Source organism: Macrobrachium nipponense, chromosome 39 (assembly GCF_015104395.2).
Source record: "Macrobrachium nipponense isolate FS-2020 chromosome 39, ASM1510439v2, whole genome shotgun sequence".
In the NCBI taxonomy this organism is placed as follows: domain Eukaryota; kingdom Metazoa; phylum Arthropoda; class Malacostraca; order Decapoda; family Palaemonidae; genus Macrobrachium; species Macrobrachium nipponense.
In genome coordinates this window covers 4,918,733-4,937,357 of record NC_061099.1, presented here as the reverse complement: position 1 = coordinate 4,937,357, position 18,625 = coordinate 4,918,733, and the positions used below count along the sequence as shown (strand labels likewise).

Here is an 18,625-nt window from a genome sequence, read left to right as displayed (position 1 = left end):
CGGTGAACACCATTGGAGCAGTGGTCAGGCCGAAACACATAGCTCTGAACTGCCACACTTTTTTGTCTAAGACAAACCTTAGATACTTTCTTGAAAGAGGGTGGATCGGGATGTGAAAGTACGCGTCCTGCAAGTCTAAGGACACCATCCAGTCGCCCGCCGGTCTCAAGGCTCCCAGAACAGAATGAGGCGTCTCCATCGTGAATTTGGTCTTTTCCACGAAAAGATTGAGCCTGCTTACATCTAGAACCTGGACGCCAACCTGACGACTGCTTCGGTACTAGGAAAATCCTGTTGTAAAAACCTGGAGACCCCAGGTCCGCGACTTGTTCCACCGCTCTTTTCTCGATCATTGTTGAAGAAGATCGAATAACACTTGCTTCTTCTCTCCCTGATAGGATGGAGAAAGGTCTCTGGGAGTCGTAGAAAGAGGAGGAAGATCTAAAAAGGGGATCTTGTACCCCTGCTCCACGATCTTGAGGGACCAAGAGTCCGTGTCTCTCTCTCTCCACGCCTCCCCGCAAAAAAACTTCAGTCTGGCTCCGACTGGTGTCTGAAGGACATGCTTCTCACTTGGAAGGCTTTGATTTAAAGGAAGCTCTTCCTCGTGAAAAACCTCTCCCTCGAGGAGCTGCTCTCGAGGGGGGAGCCCCACGAAAGGGCTTAACCTTCTTCGGCGGTCGAACAAAAGCTGAAGAAGTTGAAGGTACTGCCGAACGTCTTGAAGACTGGGCTAAGAGGTCCTGCGTTGCCTTCTCTTGCAAACTGCTAGTCAGGTCCTTTACCAAAGTCTGAAGAGATGGTTCGAAAGAGGAGAAAAAAGCAAATCCGCTTTCTGAGCTGGAGTAACTGAAGAGCCGTGAAATTGCACAGCAAAGCTCTCTTCTTCAATAAGCCGTTCCAAAATGAGAGACGATCTCCTTCGAACCATCCCTGACGGCTTTGTCCATGCATGCTAACACGCTGGACAGCTCCCCCAGACTGAGAGATTCTGGGCTTCTCGCTTGCAGATCCAGAACTCCCAAGCACCAGTCAAGGAAGTTGAAAACTTCAAGAGTCCGGAGCAGACCCCTTCAAATGATGGTCCGTCTCCGTAGAGGTCCAGGTCACTTTAGCAGTGGATAAAAGAGACCTCCTCTGAGAATCCACCAAGCTGGAGAAATCTCCTTGTGCTGAAGAAGGGATTCGAATCCCCACTTCTTCTTTGGTCTTATACCAAATACCCCCTTTTCCGCTGAGTCTAGCTGGAGGCAATGCGAAAGTCGTCTTGCCTTGATCTCTCCTTCGTACCATCCAATCTTGGAGTTTCTTGAACGCCCGTTTAGTGGAGAGCGAAGTTTTCATCTCAACAAACTCCGGAGTCTTACCAGTCTTAGAGGATGAAAACTGCGAAGGAGGAGACTTGGGAGCTGCAGGCTGAAACTTGTCCTCGAAGGACGAACGCAACAGCCGCACGAGAACTTTATAATCTGAGATTGAAGGGGCAGCAGAAGGTTCCTCTTCACCGAGTCAGCCGAACTACTCAAGCTCTCCTTCTTCTCTAATCGGAAGAAGAGACCGCCTCTCCGGAGAGGGCGTACGAATGTCGGGTCTTGTCTTAATCAAAGGCCCCCTATTCTTACTGGATGAAGCCTTACTTAGGCTGTCTTCTTTGTGGCGCTTACCACTCGAAGTAGGTAGAGCGTCCTGACGGCAGCCTCACTTGCCATAGAAGCGTTCCTTACGTTTCTTACACGAAAGGGAAGACATGTTAACCAGAATACGTGCCTGTGCGCGCAAACCAGCGTCTTGGGGTACGACTTCTTCTTGGTCGGAGTCCCCAAAAGCGTCCTGAAGAGCGTCCTGCTGAACGTCCTGCCGAGCGTCCTGCCAAGCGTCCTGCCGAGCGTCCTGTCGAGCGTCCTGTCGAGCGTCCTGTCGAACGTCCTGCCGAGCGTCCTGCCAAGCGTCCTGCCGAGCGTCCTGATAAGCGTCCTCTTCAAAAGCGTCCTGACGCAACGTCTTCCTAGAGGACGAACGAGATCGGCGAATCGCCGAAGGAGACGCGATCGGCGAACGAGACGAAGTAGGAGAGGGAGAAGGAGACTGCTTCGTCCTCTTGACGGGCAGTCTAAGGTCCTTCCTCCGCTTAGGCTCGACTGCTGCTGGGCGAGTCCTCTGAGCCATAAGCGTCGATAGGCTGGTCCTGAAGTGGGACAAAAGAATGGTTTCTTCGTTGGAGAGGAAGGAACGAACAAGAGTGGAGCAGGACTGATCCTGCGAGAAGACAGGGGGCGAGGGGACCCTCCTTCCTTCTCACAGGTACCGCTACCTGCTTCTCAGGGAGACGCGCCTGTGCACGCAACCCACGTGCCTCATCGGAGGAGATCTTACCCCTTTTCTGAGGCGGAAAAGCGTCATACGCATCCTCCGACGAAAGCAGCGATACAGGACGTGAAGCGTCCTCAACACGAAACGTCCTTTTCAGAGGACGAGAGTCTCTCCGAGCGCTCCACCCCTTGCGCGGGGAGGACGCTTCGGAGGACGAAAAGCAATCCTTCAGGACGCGCGCTCGTGCGCGCTCCTTGGCAGCCTGGGACTTTGCAACAAGGCCTGCCGAAGGGACGCCAGATCGGTGGGGAGCCCCCGTAACCCTCTTGCGGCTTTCGACATACCCTCTCCCTGAGTCTTGGGAGTCCGATAGAGGTCTAGGCCTAGAGGCATTATGGGGCCGATCTGACGCCCCCTCCACAACACTAGGGGCACGATCACACACTTGAACAGAGCCAGTTTCCAAGGCTTTCACTTTGGTCTCCAGAGTGCGTAGAGACTCCAAAATAAGAGAGAGAGCATTAGCTTCTCCCGACACAGAATCAGAGCCCGAAGGCAACACAGGTTTAGGAGATGCAAACTCTACAGGTGTTAATACAGGAGAATTATTAGCCTTACCTTTGGTAGAACCACTCCTGGAGGAAGACCTCCTGATCCTATCGCGTTCCAATTTAAGGCGATAGGACTCATATACTCTCCAATCATCATCGGTCAATCTCTCACATTCATTGCACCGATTATCCACCAAACAATTATGCCCCCTACAACTCATACATACTGTGTGGGGGTCTACCGATGCTTTCGGTAGCCTCACCTTACAATCAGTCCTCACACACACTCTGAAACTCACAGCACTTGATCCAGACATCACGTTTACAGAAAAGCCAATCCAAAGTAAAAAAACGGTCCACTATCGCGCATGCCAATCCAACAATCCAATTCAATACCAAAAAACCAATCAGATACTTAAAAGCGAGTCAAATCCAAAAAATCCTGAGCGGAGGTCTGTAAACAGTTGTTTACCGACCGGCGACAGAAAAAATATGAATAGAAAATGGGAATGGTTCCTGATATCCGCCTCCCAGCGGCGGGAATGGGTACTACCACCTGGCCGCCCACTGCGTGTGCCGCGAGTTTTGAAATTCTGTCGGACTTCAGAAAATACAGCTATATATATCTGTCAGGTAAGTGGCATGAACAAAATAATGAATCAGTTATATTGAATAAAAATTAAGTATGCATACAGTTTCCTTCAATACATATTCTTTACATACACACAGCACTTACTATTATGATCTTTCAACATGTCCTCTGCTGAGACAAAGTATAACCTACATCTGCATTCACTAGCAAATAATAAGTTGCTCTGACCATATGAAAAATAGAATACTATATAACAATTATTTTCATTAGGTACTTTCAACAAAATATAATCAAGACTAAGTACTTAAGAAAAAACACGAAACCCAACATACACACTAAGGTGTTACAGGGTGCCCAAATGATGGCTGTGAAAAGCAGCTAAGTATAAAGTGTATCCTTAGACCTTTAGCTAAAATCCCAAATACGTGTGTTCCTGAGATGGTCTGTGAAATGCAACTCATTGGTATTTCCCAAAAATTCAGCAGTCCCAAAACAATACAACACTACATACTGCAGCAATGATATTTTGTTTATAAATACTTTAAAGGGATGACCCACATTTCTTGAAATTAGTAATCAAAATGTCTTTAAAAATGATAAAAGGACTGCATGCCCCCACCTGCTACCCACTTTACTCATAAAATTTAGTAAATAACTAAAATAATACTTGGATAAATCACAGCATTTATTGCATAACCTATTCAAATGTCATACTTCAGCAAATAGCTTAGAAACTGGCCGTTTATGAGATGCCTTCTTCTTTACAACATTAAGAGATAAATATTTTTCATTAGAGGGGAAAACATTTCAAAGGTCCTTCTCCATGGTAAGAAAAATGCATAAGGTTAGAAAAGAAAGAATTTGCAACTGCTCAAGGGGAAAATTAATTATGGCCATAAGACAAAAGCAGAGAAACTGCTCACCCACTTTGATCTCAAGCATGTCCACCACACCAGGATTGCATCATATTTAAGGATGAAGCAGTACCCACATCTACCACCATTTCCAGATCATGTAAAATCTGTACGGCAAACTAATGAGCCAGATGGTTGAAAAAAAAAAGTGAGTGACATTTTGTTAGTACTGCCAATACATTAAATAATCCACATAAAACTTTAAGATAGCAACACCAACATTTAAACCAGTCAACCCAACCAGAAAAATATTAAGGTACCATTATTTGCAGCTAACTTTTCTTTATGGTGGATTATCTTAGAAAGGGAAGTGTTAATAAACAATTTGGAATATGTAGCATTTTTCTAGTACATAAAATCATCACTTGAATAATAGCAAACGAATAAAAACTTGAGGCATTTTAACATAAAACAGACAAATTATATTTGTATGAAAGAAATATATGTTAGTTCTCATTCCATACAATGTATGTATACTATATATGTTTTTTTTTTTATTAAATCTTACTAATTCCCCGCCATCAAGACTAAAACCATACTACCTTGTATTTTAATTCCAATCAAATACTAATCATACACATGTACAGTAGTCTCAATGCTTGGAAAGTTTTTTTTTTTTTTTTTTTACGAACTTTTCCATGGCAACTTAAGCTACTGCTCAATATGTTTAACAGCCTCAAATATCTGCCACCTTACATGTAAGGTGGATAAAATATATTTATTCCATCCCAAAACCATTAGTATATGAAATTAGGTCTTTTGTGCATAAAATCATCCCAGACTCCTCATCAGTTCCTCTTCCAAAAGAAAAAAAAATAAACGGCAGTCAGCTGGTAGTACTGCATTGGTGTGGGTGGATCCAAGCTCAGGTAGTTGTCAATATGACAAACATTTTTATCAATTTGTATTTTTCATAGCTAAAAAACCTGAGGTCTTAACTATAGGATCCTGTGAGTGCTTCAACTTTCCTTGTGAAAACCAGAGACATTTTATCTGTCTTTTCTTTCTTATTTTTTGATAAATATCTTTATTTACTAGGCAGTACATTCTATTACCTAACTTTTTCTTGTGGTTTATGCATATTTTGCACATGAGATAATCCATTAACTCTTCCCTTGGTTTTCCATATTAATACTTTTAAACAAACTTGAGATGTGGGCTGATGAAAATAATATCTTGACCAACTCATGGATCAGACAAAAGGAATAATGAGACTTCAGGAGCTGCCTGAAAACACTAGATTCTGTTCGCAAAAAGCTCCCTCACACTTTCTTCACAAATATGCAATACTTCAAGGTAACTGCCATTTCCTTTCTTTCTTTTCATGAAGGACCAAAGTGTCTTGGTCAATTTCAGGGCATAAAAGGAGATATATATATATATATATATATAATTATGAATAAGAGGTTTGTATTGAAAAAGTTATCTTCTCATAAAACCTAAACCTGAGCTGTGGCATTTCTCTGTTCTGACAATGTCTACTTTGGTATAGTGCATATAATTTCATTAGCAAAGTACTACCAATCAAAATTACAAGGAAGCTCTTAGACCACATTTACACAACAGATCACTAGCCATACCATGTTAACAGAACACTTAAGCAGATAAAAGCTATGTCAAAAGACAAATGCAGGCATCATATTCAACATACAACCATAAAGCAAACATCTGTTAATAATACCCTAAAAACACTAGCCAAATATAATGATGACAACTAGCATGGAATGCTAATTCCACTGGCATCCAAGAACTTCAAACCATGACTATACACCCAAACTTCAAATACACACCAAATCTAATACAAACCCTGATAGCAGACAAAAATGGCCAATAAGCATAACATCTCTCTACAGACTGAAAATTGATCCTGTACCAATTAACAACCTCACATACAACTTGCCTTATCAAAAAGAGCCTTTGCAGAGAAATTACTTCGATTTACCCAGATGATAATTAGAGTTACAACAGGAGAAATCAAATTGCTGTTCCATGCCCTGTACAATAAGATCCTTCATATAATCTGCTAAACAAAGTAGCCATAGAAAAGTAAATCTACCTAACAAGTCAGTAATCTGAACAGAACAAAATGCTACCATCAACACAAAAACATATACATATACAAAAATAAAAACTAAAACCATTTTCTTGTTGGACTTTTATGATATAAATATTTTTGGTCTTAAAATCACACAAGTTTAAAGGGCGAAAAGTGAAACCCCACCTGGTAGAGCAAGTATCTCTCATGACATGATTGTCAGTGAGCCAAATGTGTACCAATGGACGGGATGGAAAAATAGTACTCTCTTGTACTAATATAAGGTTTGCTGACATCAAAATATCTTATATATATTATAAAATATTACAATGTAATTGTAATATTTAATTTCATAAGCATATTTTTACCTTTACACATACCACACTATTTTGTTGTTAGTAGGTATGAGTATTGTGGTTTTATAAGTTCAAAATGGGTAGCAATATTATGTGAATTTAGTTACAAATAAGCGCACACATTTTTTAAGGGTTTAAACAACTTCTTCATTTTACATTATAATGCTTGTCTTAAGTAAGTTTGGTTGATGCAGTTGTTAAGCCTATAAACAGGATCAATAAAAAACAAGTAAGATCAATTATGGAACACTGCAATGAGATTTTAACGAAAATTAATACAAAATAATCATGTGAAGATCAAACAATGATCAAAGATGAAACAAAGAAATGAAACATTGGAAGAAGGGCACTCATGCACATGTTTACTGCTCATAGAACAGTGTTAAGACAGCATCTGACAAAGAAGACCTCACCCATTGCTGTACTAGTCATCATTCTGTCTTCATTCCCTTGTAGTAAATAATTATGGAATACTTTTTATCCACCTCCAATAGGGTGGATTCAAGGAAATTTTTAAATTCAAATCAGCACAATACAATTCTCATTTTCATTTCTAACCAAAAAGCAAAAATGCCATAGCAATTACATACAGAATCCAACTTACGTAGTATTTCATCTATTACAGAACCCATAACCTCAAAAAAAAAAAAAATGTACATAAACGTATGATTTAAAACCCATACACAAAAGTTCACAAATTTAAATGTAATACCAACAGGTTCTTAAATTTTATGTAGGTCTGCAACAGCAAACAAAATCAACCAAACCTACATTTTACATGGACTCTGAAATGAAATACTGTAAAGACACAGGACTACCCAAATCTCAAGGAACGACGACTCAAATATTTCCTTTATAGGACACTGCAACAGAGAACTTCCTTGAAATCTAAATAATTATATATGAAGAGAACCACAATGACCACAGGTTTTTATAAAAAAAATAGGTCATACATTAGGTTACGTGCTGTTTCACTGTTATCCAACCACCACTTATACACAAAAAGAAAATAGCACCTCAGTACTGTTCAGTGTCCCCTGTTAAGTGTTGTGTCGGATCACACTTACGAGTAACCATGAACCACGGTAATGACTTAACAAAAGTATTACAGTGATGTCACTTCTACTAATTTCAAAAGCCAAGAGACTGCTGCAATTCAACTACCACAGCTACAGCAACAAGAAATAAAATAATTCCAGAAACACAAAGACAGCCCAAAACAGTGAAGAGCATAAGTTAGGGGCCACATTAAAGGACAAACACTTTAACATAAAAACTTGTACCTAAAATCTCTCTGACTGAGTTCAAGTCCTCAACATCAAAACCTTAATCGCAGCAAATAGTCAACTATACGTACTTTGTACAATAAATGCAAGCAATCACACCACATTTTGTAAGTAATGAGTATTTTCAAAGCAGAAACATATAACAACCTAACAGAATCCTAAACACATGAAAACTCTAGTTTAAAGTTTCATCAGTATGCCTTCGATGCCAATTTATGAATATTAGTAAACAACCAAATTAAAATTTGCATGAGCAAAAATGACTAGTCTAGGATCTTCCATTCTGTACAAGCTAACAAATCACAAATCTTATTGCATTACCAATGTAACAATTAAAACACTGGGAGAAGGAATATGAGAGAAAGATCTGCTTTATGGACTTTCAACAACTGACTCAACAGATAAAAATATGAGTTTCACATTCAACGAAAAGCCATATGAAAATTGTCTCCAACAAACATGTGTCCTTGTCACTTCCACAAACTCTATATTCATCTGCAGACTCACAAATTAGCATGACAAAATTTAAAAACTACTGTAAGTAGGCTATGTGAAGTTAGTAATAAAGCAGTCACTTATTGTCTATGGTTAGTGGAAAGAGAAACATCTGCTCTCCAAGCATACCTGAATCCCAGTCAGATCCCTCCTCTTCATCATCGTCATCGTCGTCATCTTCGTCCGACGACGAACCCGAAGGGGTGATTGTACTTGGGGTGGACCCGCTCTCCCGGGACTCCAAGGCGTTGCTGCCTCCTTTGTTGACAAAGGTGACCAGCCACCAAAGCTCAATCTGTAACACATCAAACAGTTGTTATTGTTGATTTGTCATTGTTATTATTAGGTAGTCCCCGGTTATCGGCGGGGGTTCCGTTCCCGGGGGTGTGCCGACAAGCAAAAACCACCGTTGACCAAAAATTCCCGATTTGTGGCGCAACAATGGCGCTTATGGCACCTCTGTTAGGTATGTTATGGTGCCATAACTATACTATTGGTGCCAATATGGTGCCAGAAATTGCCGATTTTATGGCGCTCGCCGATAACTGGGAACTGCCTGTATTAGGTAGTTTTTCCTGGCCACCTAGTTAAAACACTTACCTGTCTGCAGTTACCAAATTAAAATTTAATCATTTATGTACTGTATTACTGTAAAACTTTATCTTCTTATGTTTAATATATATTTTTGCACAGAATATATTAACATTTTTATACATAAGTCAAATCAACAAACTGAAGGATTAAAAGGATGTAAATCAATTTTACACTGCCACTTTTCCATTCAGTTTTTAAGTGCATTGTTTATATTTATTAATGCATTTCTTTTTTTACATATACTACAGCATCATATTAAGAATTATACTTTATGACACATGAATGCATTATTCATGTTCATAGCACCTGAATGCATGTTATTCCTCGTTAACTACAAGACTAAGTACTAAAACAAGGCAAAATCACGATGAATAAATAAATATTACATGTTAGAAGACATACAGCTACTATCAACTCATTTTCTTGGACAGAAGGGAAACTGTCTACAACGAGACTTGTCACGACATGATAGTGCTAAAAACTTCAAGCACCACATCACGGTACAGTCACAGTAAATAATAAGAGCGCTATCACTATTACGAGACACACAGCTACTATTAACTAATTCTCTGAGACAGAAGGGAAACTGTTAAAAAGATTTCTGGTCACAATGTGATAGTTCTCAAAACTTCAAGTGCTAGAACATGGCACAATCATACAGCTACTTTTAACTAAATTCTATAGGACAGAAGGGAAACTGTCAAGACCTGTACTCACTGGTCACAACATGATGTCAAAAACGACTCACCTGGAAGTCCTTAGGTAATAATTTGTGGTGGGTGTCTTTGTTGGCCTTATCCAACTGGTTTTTGGTTAAAATAGTTTGGACCTCCTGTTCCCTAGCCCTGGCTTCAGAGTCCCATGAGTCCCGGGCGCTCCCACACATGCTGCGGATGAAACATACGTCAAGGAAAGATTAAAAATGGTAGGACAAATAAACGAAGTAGTAAACTTACTGATTATACAAATATACAGTGGCTGCATGACTTTTTGACTCTATAAAGAAAATTTTATACACTAGCCACTGCATGTGACTTTCCATATCCTCTTTTAATAAGCCCACCTACTAAATATACATCAAAACAAACACATAAACCTTGTATATTTCACTTGCTTGAGGGCAAATAATGTTGAACTTTCTCTTTTACTGTCTGAAAACTAAACCAAATTGAACACTTCCAAGCTTTCTGCACACTTAAATCACAACTATACTCTGTTTTTTTCCATCTGTTCATCCGTCTGTGGTGTTTGCGTATGGTAACACTGCGTCCCGAGCTTTAGATAGTTACGCTGTGCGTAAGTTTTAGGTATATAAAAAGATATCTGGGTGTACATTTCCAACTGAAAGGTGTTTTAATAATCTACTGTATGCGAATTACACCGTTAATATTCAAACTAGGATATTATTATTGATGAATGTAAGTTTCCTTTTCGGGGTGGTGGGAAAATTGCTTCTCTCGCTGTTCACTACAGAAAGATGTCAACTTTATTGGACCACACCTACGCTGCTACTAAGCTACGTGTTACTTCATTACATGTAAGTATATCAGTATATATTTTTAATTTTTATAAAGTGCGTTTTAGCCAGATACGATATGACGTAACTTGGTTTATCATCTGTTTAATAAAATTTTGCGTCTAGCTGTTCCATTCGCCACCCCAAAAAGGCAGCTTACATTCAACAATAATAACAATATCCTATTTCGAATATTAACGGTGTAATTCGTATACAGTAAATTATTAAAACACTTTTATTTACCTAAAACTTACACATAGCGTAACTATTTAAGGCCCGGGATGCAGTGTTTCCATACACAAACACCACAGGCAGCGGACAGGTGAAAAAAAACTGAGTAGAGTAGTCTTCTTGTATGCCATTTAACTTTATGCAACTGTTTTCTAGTCTATTGGCTATTACAAAGTGGCATAATGAATGCTCTACCAAGGAACACAACAAGCGTTTTCATTAGCAATAGCTATTTTATGGCATTCTAAGAATTCGCAAAAACTAATGTACAATCACATTTTATACCTAATCATTTACAAACAACATAATTGCATAATGAAAGTATTTGAAACTACTATTCATTTTCATTCAAATAGCAGGCAGTCATCAAACACACTGTGCAAACGAAGGTGTTACATTTCTCAACGTACCCATAAAATTGTTACCTATCCATGGACTGTAATATAATTTGCCATGCAAACCAAACTTCATTTCACATATACAAACAAATTTCACACAATCTTTTTTATCCAATAGTAACAAACAATTTGTCACCTAAGTCAGACTACCTTATTAAAAATGCTAACCAAGCAGAGTAGCTGGCAGCTCTACAACCTAATTTCAGTGAGGCAAGGATAATTGCTATGGCCAATCACAGAGCAAGAAATAGGTAGCTCCATGTTACAGAACACTTCCAACTATGCAAAATAAATGTGAATTTTAAAAATGTTGTTCATTTGAATAGGACATGGAATGGTAAGAACGACATCTGTGATTCCTACATAACAATAAATGTGCACACAAGATTTATGAAGTAAAACTGTATACTCTTAACTGGCCCTTAGAGGGAAGATTCAAGTGCCTCTATACCCCAAAATTGGTTAACTAAGATCTGAGGGATCCTCCTGAGGGTTCCTGGGATTGATGAAGGCATCAGCATCCGAACCTCTTAGGAGCAAGGTAGTTAACAGTAACATGGCAAGTAAAATCATTCTGAGATATTCATCTAGAAATGTAAACACTCCAATTTCATATTCTCCTAAATTTTCACAAAGGTAAGACACAAATTGGGACCACACTGCCAAAAGGCACTCCAGGGATCGTTAACTGATGGGACACTATTTTCTAATCATTGCATGCTGTGAAGGCTGAATCAGCACCAAGAAAGTTTCTCTCTGAATCCCTCTTTCAGGTAAAGGTACTGATGAAATACTGAAAAGGGAAATAAAAGTTTCTCTGCATAATGCTGTGCTACTAGAGATAAGACTAAAAGCACAGTTCTTGGACATGGTTAATAAAATTATTCCAATAACATCTGTTGCACGAGCAGATACATCACATACATCATTCCTAATTCTTGAAGTGTTCAACAATCAGTGTATGAAAAAGAAGAGACTGTCTTCAGCACAAGAAGTGAAAGCAATCCGAGCAAATGTATATTTCCAGTTAAACCAGTGTTGCTTACAAAACCTGTTAGTACTGTAACTGAGAAAACTAGTAAAAATGGACCACTCCTTCAATAAATTCAAGTTACTTAGACTAAAACAGGGCAAATATCCATAGTTCAGAGTTGTCTGAGCTGTCTATGATGCAAGCACATTTCCTGAAGTACCACTGGAAAGCCTTCAAACACAAAAGTTTGATTCCAGCTTTTTGTGGGAAGATAAAAATTACAGCTGGTTTAGAAGACTGCATTACTGGGAAGCTTTGAACATATACTTGTCACTAATAACATGGCTGATGAATTCTTCTTGTGGATAAGGAAGAATCACCAATATTTAAATCTGACATTCCAGTTATGCCAAATGACTTGAGCGCAAGACTCCCAAACATTCGGTCTAAAAAGACCAGTCATGATGGAGTAGGGCTCATGCTTCAGTTGTTCTCCAGGTTGATCATAAATGGATAACAGACAAGTGGAGCCTGAATATCCCAGGACTAATATCGTTAACAAAATTCTCAAGTGAGAACACAGTCTTTTTGAAGATGCACATTAAATGATTTGGGAAATACTATGGAAAGTAGACAGTTAATTCCAAATTCTGGACATGAACAGTATGAAAAAATTAATCTTCCTATTAGGAATTCCCATCAGCTTTTTTTTTTCTACATACATTTAGGCAGTTATGCTTAAAATAAATTACCACTGTAATTCTCTAATAATAATTCATGAACAAAAATAATCTGCAATCCATTTTCCTACAACCTATTAAAAGATGAAAATCATGTAGTTGGCAGCATACTATAGTTAATGTAACTAGAATCTTCTCATTATTTAATATTAAACTAAAAAATCTGAGTTGAAAACTGTTGAAAGCAAAGCCAGTTTAAAATGTTTACAAAATGCTATCTGACACTTAAATGTTGAAAAATGCACAGTAAATGAAAATGGAAAACATAAATACACTATTTTCTTCAGTTATGAAACCCAAAACAGAATTTTGAGTACATAATTGTAAACAAAAATACAACAAAAGCATATTACACAACATGTGAAACATTTTCAATCTCGAATCGAGTGAAATGTCAACACAATATGATAATGACAAACAAAGGCATCTACACTAAATCATGCAACATAAGTGAATGAAAATGACTGAGCTTGAGCAACCTTAATATAATATAAAAAAAAAAATAAACTTTTGGCCTCACTTCATATTATTTCTGTTGCCTATTAATCAATTGAATAATAATGAACCATGAAAAATGGGATTACGTCTCACCAATTTTTGATCCCATACAAAGAAAATAAAACTGAAAAGATAGAAATCAAGTATAAAATAACAATAAATTGTGCTTTGACATTTATACTATTATGCTACTTGTCTAATTTTCAAACAACACTATATCACTCTTCATCAAATGGCTGTTTACAACATGACACGTCACTAGTTTTGTGCATCTACAGCAGTGATTCACAAGTCACTAACTCTGTGCAGCAATAGCTACCTAGTTAGTTACAGTAATAACTAAGTGATAATAGCATTACTCGCAGTTCTGTCAAACCAAACTCTACAGTCAATACTGGTGGCCTTCAAACGCCTTCAATAATGCTATTGGGATGGTAGCAGGATGCCTTCAGAATTCATTATTACTACCTTTGCATTCACATTTTAATTAGCAGGCTCAGTATTAAAACAAAATTGTAACAACCCAAAGTAAATACTTGTGGAAAAAGTACAGGCTGATAAAAGTATAAACCATCATTGGCTGATAAAAGTATAAACCATCATTATAAACTTTACATGACAACACATAGAGACAACCAGATCATAATAACATGGAATTCTAATCAGTAACCATAGGATTGTCTGGACAGCTTACAAATGTAAATATTTTTTCTGTACAACCTGCTTCCATCTGGGAAGAAATATTTAACTTGAACTTCTCTTCAAAAAATTTGAAGACAAGTGATCATAAAACACGGAGCAAACTTTTTTCCTTATTTGAACAACAGAACTTTGCAAACCAAAATCTCCCTCTAAAGCAAATACAGTCCACCCCCCTATCTAGACTCACCTATTCGTAGATTTTTTCTGTTGAGCCTATCTATAAATCATTTGTGAATAAGTCAGCAATTCGCAGCCTTTTCGTTGATAAATATTCAATAATTAGTGTGTTTTAATGTTAATTTCATGACTAAATACAGTTTTATGATACAAAAATGATATACGTACTAATTTTCAAATTAACATTGTTATTACTGTATTAACTTTAATAAGATACAATGATATTAAATAATAATTCTCTCTCTCTCTCTCTTACTGAGAGGTATTTTTTGTATGATAAATAAATGATTTACTAATTTTCAAATATTAATATTAATGTAGACAGCAATAATATCAATTCATTAAAGAATATACTATAAATAGTGGATTAGTAAGATTTTAGTTTATAAATTAATAAATTATGTGAAAATAAAGGAAATCCCAATCTTTTTCCCAGAGAGACTTGGAGAGAGGGGGGAGGGGGGAGGGTGAGCCTGTCAAAAATGTCAAAATACCTGACAGCATGGGTGGGATGGTCAGTGCTGCCATCTTAGTGGGTCCAAATGTTGCCAACTTGGCAGTTAAAGGATATACTGAAAAACTCTCTCTCTCTCTCTCTCTCTCTGAAAAGAACGTATTACTGCTATTTGAGTCTCTTTAACAAATTGGTATTAACACATTTGTGTGTTATAGTTTTAAAAATGCTAGCAAAGGTAATACATCTTTGGAAGACAAAAAACAAACATAAATTTTATTGTTATCAGTTGTTAGTAACAAGAAAAAAATTAACTTTCCTGAGAGATTAAAGAGACAAACTCTCTCTCTCTGTTTAGAAGTACATATGTATATATCTTTAAGGGTACTAAAGTTTAAGATGACTCCTAAATATTAATTAGCCTTTAATGGACAGATTGCTCCTTGGGAGTAGTAATAACATCTTTGGGATGGTGGACGGATTGATCCTAGGGATAAACAATATTATGCGCCATTGATTTAGAAAGAATCAGGCGGGAAAGAGGTGCCAATACTTTTATAGCCCATAAATTCACTAATGGCAACTTTTACACTGGCTAAAATCACAAGTGTGGACACCTCAGGACTTGCAGCTCTGCTTCTGACTTGAAGGGAGTATGTACTGAGTCTCTCTCTCTCACATGATGTCTTTTTTTAAATTTGCTCATAAATATACTAAGGGGTTGCTGTTGATTTTTGTTCTTGTCTTTTACAAATATTAGAAAAACATGTACAAATAAGAAAAAAGTTACTGAATCTTCATTCTCAAATTTATTAAATATTTTTTTAACAAATATGCTACGAATTTGTTAATGATTTTATTTCTTATCTGTTCTGATAGTGTGAGCTGTAATTATTTCACCAAATAAAATAAAATCATTTATTAGAAAACATATATAAGTTGGTGAAATTTACGATCGTCTTGTAAAAGAGGCCCCACAAAGAAGTGTAAATAGTCGTTTTCAACTTCTCAAGGAAGGTATGGAAAATTTTTATGAATTCTTTATTTTTTCACCATGTGTATTTGCATATCGTCCTCTTCCCATTGATGTGTTTTTTCTTAAATTTGCCGATCTCATAGTTTTGCCGGCATGGGGTGCTGCATAACGATATATTACCCCGGCTCCTAAGGGTTAATAATATAATCTCAAAGATTAGCGCAGAGATGGGATGATAATTGAAAGTATACTTGATATAGGATGTTATTTAAGGCATATATCTGGTATTTGAACTTTCAAGATAAGTATTTATAAGAATTTATAGAGTGGGTTCTAAGTATTCGCAGATTTTAACTACTCATGGTGTGTGTGTGTGTGTGTTAGGTATACATAACCTGTTCACAGGGTCCACTGTATGCTGTTAAATAAGTGCATCGATACCCATCATACCAAATTTCCACATCTTTCAAAAGTGCTCGATGAATTGGCAATAAAAAAAAGGGGAGGGGTTACTCAGCCTGTAGAACAAACAATTTTAAAAGTCATTTCACTCTATCCCACAAAACTTTGTTATTCAATCAAAACAAACTGGGCTTAAAGTAAATTTAAGCATCAAAATAAAGGCAAATGATATGGGAAAATTAATTTCCAAGGAAATATAAAAAAATTATACTTTTACAACCTACAACACTTTGTAACATTCCAACATTGCGTAAGAGTCAATTAAACATTTAGTTACTTAAAGTACATCCACATAGTCACCCATCATAAATGAATTAGACAAACTTTTCCTTAGAAGCAAGCATCACCTGGAAAGATTTACACTAAAACCATGTCTATCTATTGCACTGCATTCACCTACTATAGATTTTAGTAATTTTTCCAGATGACTAGATTTTAGTAATTTTTCCAAATGACTATGTCAAATACTTCAGCTTTCATAATGCTGGCCAAAACTGTGCTAGTCTAGTATCTAAATGACAAGGAAACCTTGGGTTTCTTCAGTAATCTGTTATGTATAGGGGTCTACTCCCTATTCAAGGCGAAGTCTTTAGTCAGTAAGCCATATCAACAAAGCGTGATTAAAGTGTCACTAGTGCGGAGAGTTTAAGACCACAGACAATTCAGTTTTCGTTCCTCCTTTTCTCTCTTCCTCAGGAGGTCTATCATAAACATAATAGCACCATTATGTTAAGTTGTGAAAGGATTTCAGAGGTAGTAAGTTCATGCTGCACAGTCATCAAAAAGGATTACAGTACTCAAAACAAAGGGTGCTTTCAAGCAGAGGCATGAGGAGAGTTACAGGGAGGATTAAAATGTCTGAAGTTATGCAAACAGGGCTCTCAGATTGCAAGTATTCTTTTCAAGTGCCTTTGGAGAATCTGAGAAGCAAGAAAAACCACACCACGAATCTCGGCATTCTTACGGGAGATTCTGCGTGTGGTGTCGACGGCGGTGACGATTGTGAACGCGAGGGCGCGGGGGAGGACTCTGACCACCATTGGGAGTCCATTCCTCATCTGTAAGGCAGCTTAGGTGGCCTGTTGGGAGACTCTTGCTTCCAGATTCTTCTAATTTTTTCTTTGAATTCTCCTTGTATTCTTTAAGGCCCTTACACTCATCACTATTCTTTCCCCCACAGCTGCCACCACCGCCACCAAGGCCAGTGAGTGGAGCACGGGGTTCTTCCGTTACGCTCTTCTTGCGCCTAAAGCTCTCACGTTTGGGCAGACGGAAACTATTGCTTCTGAGCAAATCAATAAGATTAATTTCAACTAAGAGGTTCATTCTGATTGATTAGACAAAAGTAGCACTCAATACATTGTAAAATACAGCACAAACCACTAGCTTTTCTGTTTTGATGGATGAGTTCTACACACAACATAAAATCTGAAGAGGCCTGTAGCCACTTCTCCATGGGTTCTTACAATTCTATCTGCCTTTCTGCTACTATCTGAATTTACTAAACTGAAAATTAAGAAGTTTAACCATACAGTTTCTTAACTATTATATCCCTCTCAAGTTCACTTCACAATTTGCATAGCCAATTCTAGCAATGATATTCAGAATTTGGACACTAGGAAAGAATCACTAATCAAAAATGAGCAGCAAGAATACAATATACCATACATTGTATAAGCATTAAAAAAAAGGAAAAAATAAGTAAAAAGAACCACAAACTCTTACCTTTGTCTTATATTAGGAGTATTATGGTTGTTTTGGTCTGATGTGTTGATGTCACATCCATTCGTGACCTTCTTGCCCTCCTCTAATATAAAGTGTGTGTTCAGCCAAGCACTGAAGAGTTTCTCCTGAAGCCAAAATAAGAGCTAAATTTTCAGAAGTTGTGGTTAAAACAAATGCAAAATACCAAAATGATTTTCATAAAATTTATGAAAAATTAAAATCTATATCTTATTAGATGACCAAAGTTCTCCAAATCTAGAAATGGGCAAAACTGATCTAACATTAACCCTTTAACTGTTTTACATGTACAAGCCAAGCATAAATATTTTACATCTTCATTTTCTTCCTCCCATTCACTACCTTCAAATTAAATGACCAAGGCTTCCATGACTACGAATAAGTGTCAATTACTTAATACCACCTTCACTATCAACTCTTCACACAGTAATCAATGTCATATAAACCATACCCCATCAATTATAAGCAAGCAATCCTTTTCTCTATTATCATCTAAACTTGCTACAAGAACACCTGGCTTTGTCTCAGTTTTCCCAGTGTAATGTTATCAACTACCACCTTTGCATTATAAAACGTCTAGGACCCATATCACAAAAATCTGTATATTTTCATTACACATGTT

At 37.5% G+C, this 18,625-nt stretch overlaps 1 protein-coding gene across 9 annotated transcripts in view; it reads right to left on the bottom strand.

The window, feature by feature from the left end:
- LOC135210060 (phosphatidylinositol 3,4,5-trisphosphate 3-phosphatase and dual-specificity protein phosphatase PTEN-like) overlaps positions 1–18,625 on the bottom strand; it is an 81,551-nt gene that overhangs the window by 56,931 nt on the left and 5,995 nt on the right. For 7 of the 9 annotated variants that reach the window (XR_010313444.1, XR_010313445.1, XR_010313443.1 and 4 more), the window contains exons 7-10: positions 17,986–18,110; positions 17,225–17,545; positions 9,882–10,020; positions 8,669–8,834 (exon numbers count right to left, since the gene is read on the bottom strand). Coding sequence is in view for 5 of the 9 variants with exons in the window: in XM_064242856.1 (XP_064098926.1) it covers positions 8,669–8,834; positions 9,882–10,020; positions 17,225–17,545; positions 17,986–18,110 (751 nt within the window). In the remaining 4 variants the exon portion in view is untranslated. The remainder of the gene's footprint in view (positions 1–8,668; positions 8,835–9,881; positions 10,021–17,224; positions 17,546–17,985; positions 18,111–18,625) is intronic. The other 2 variants (XR_010313446.1, XM_064242857.1) reach the window with 1 other exon arrangement.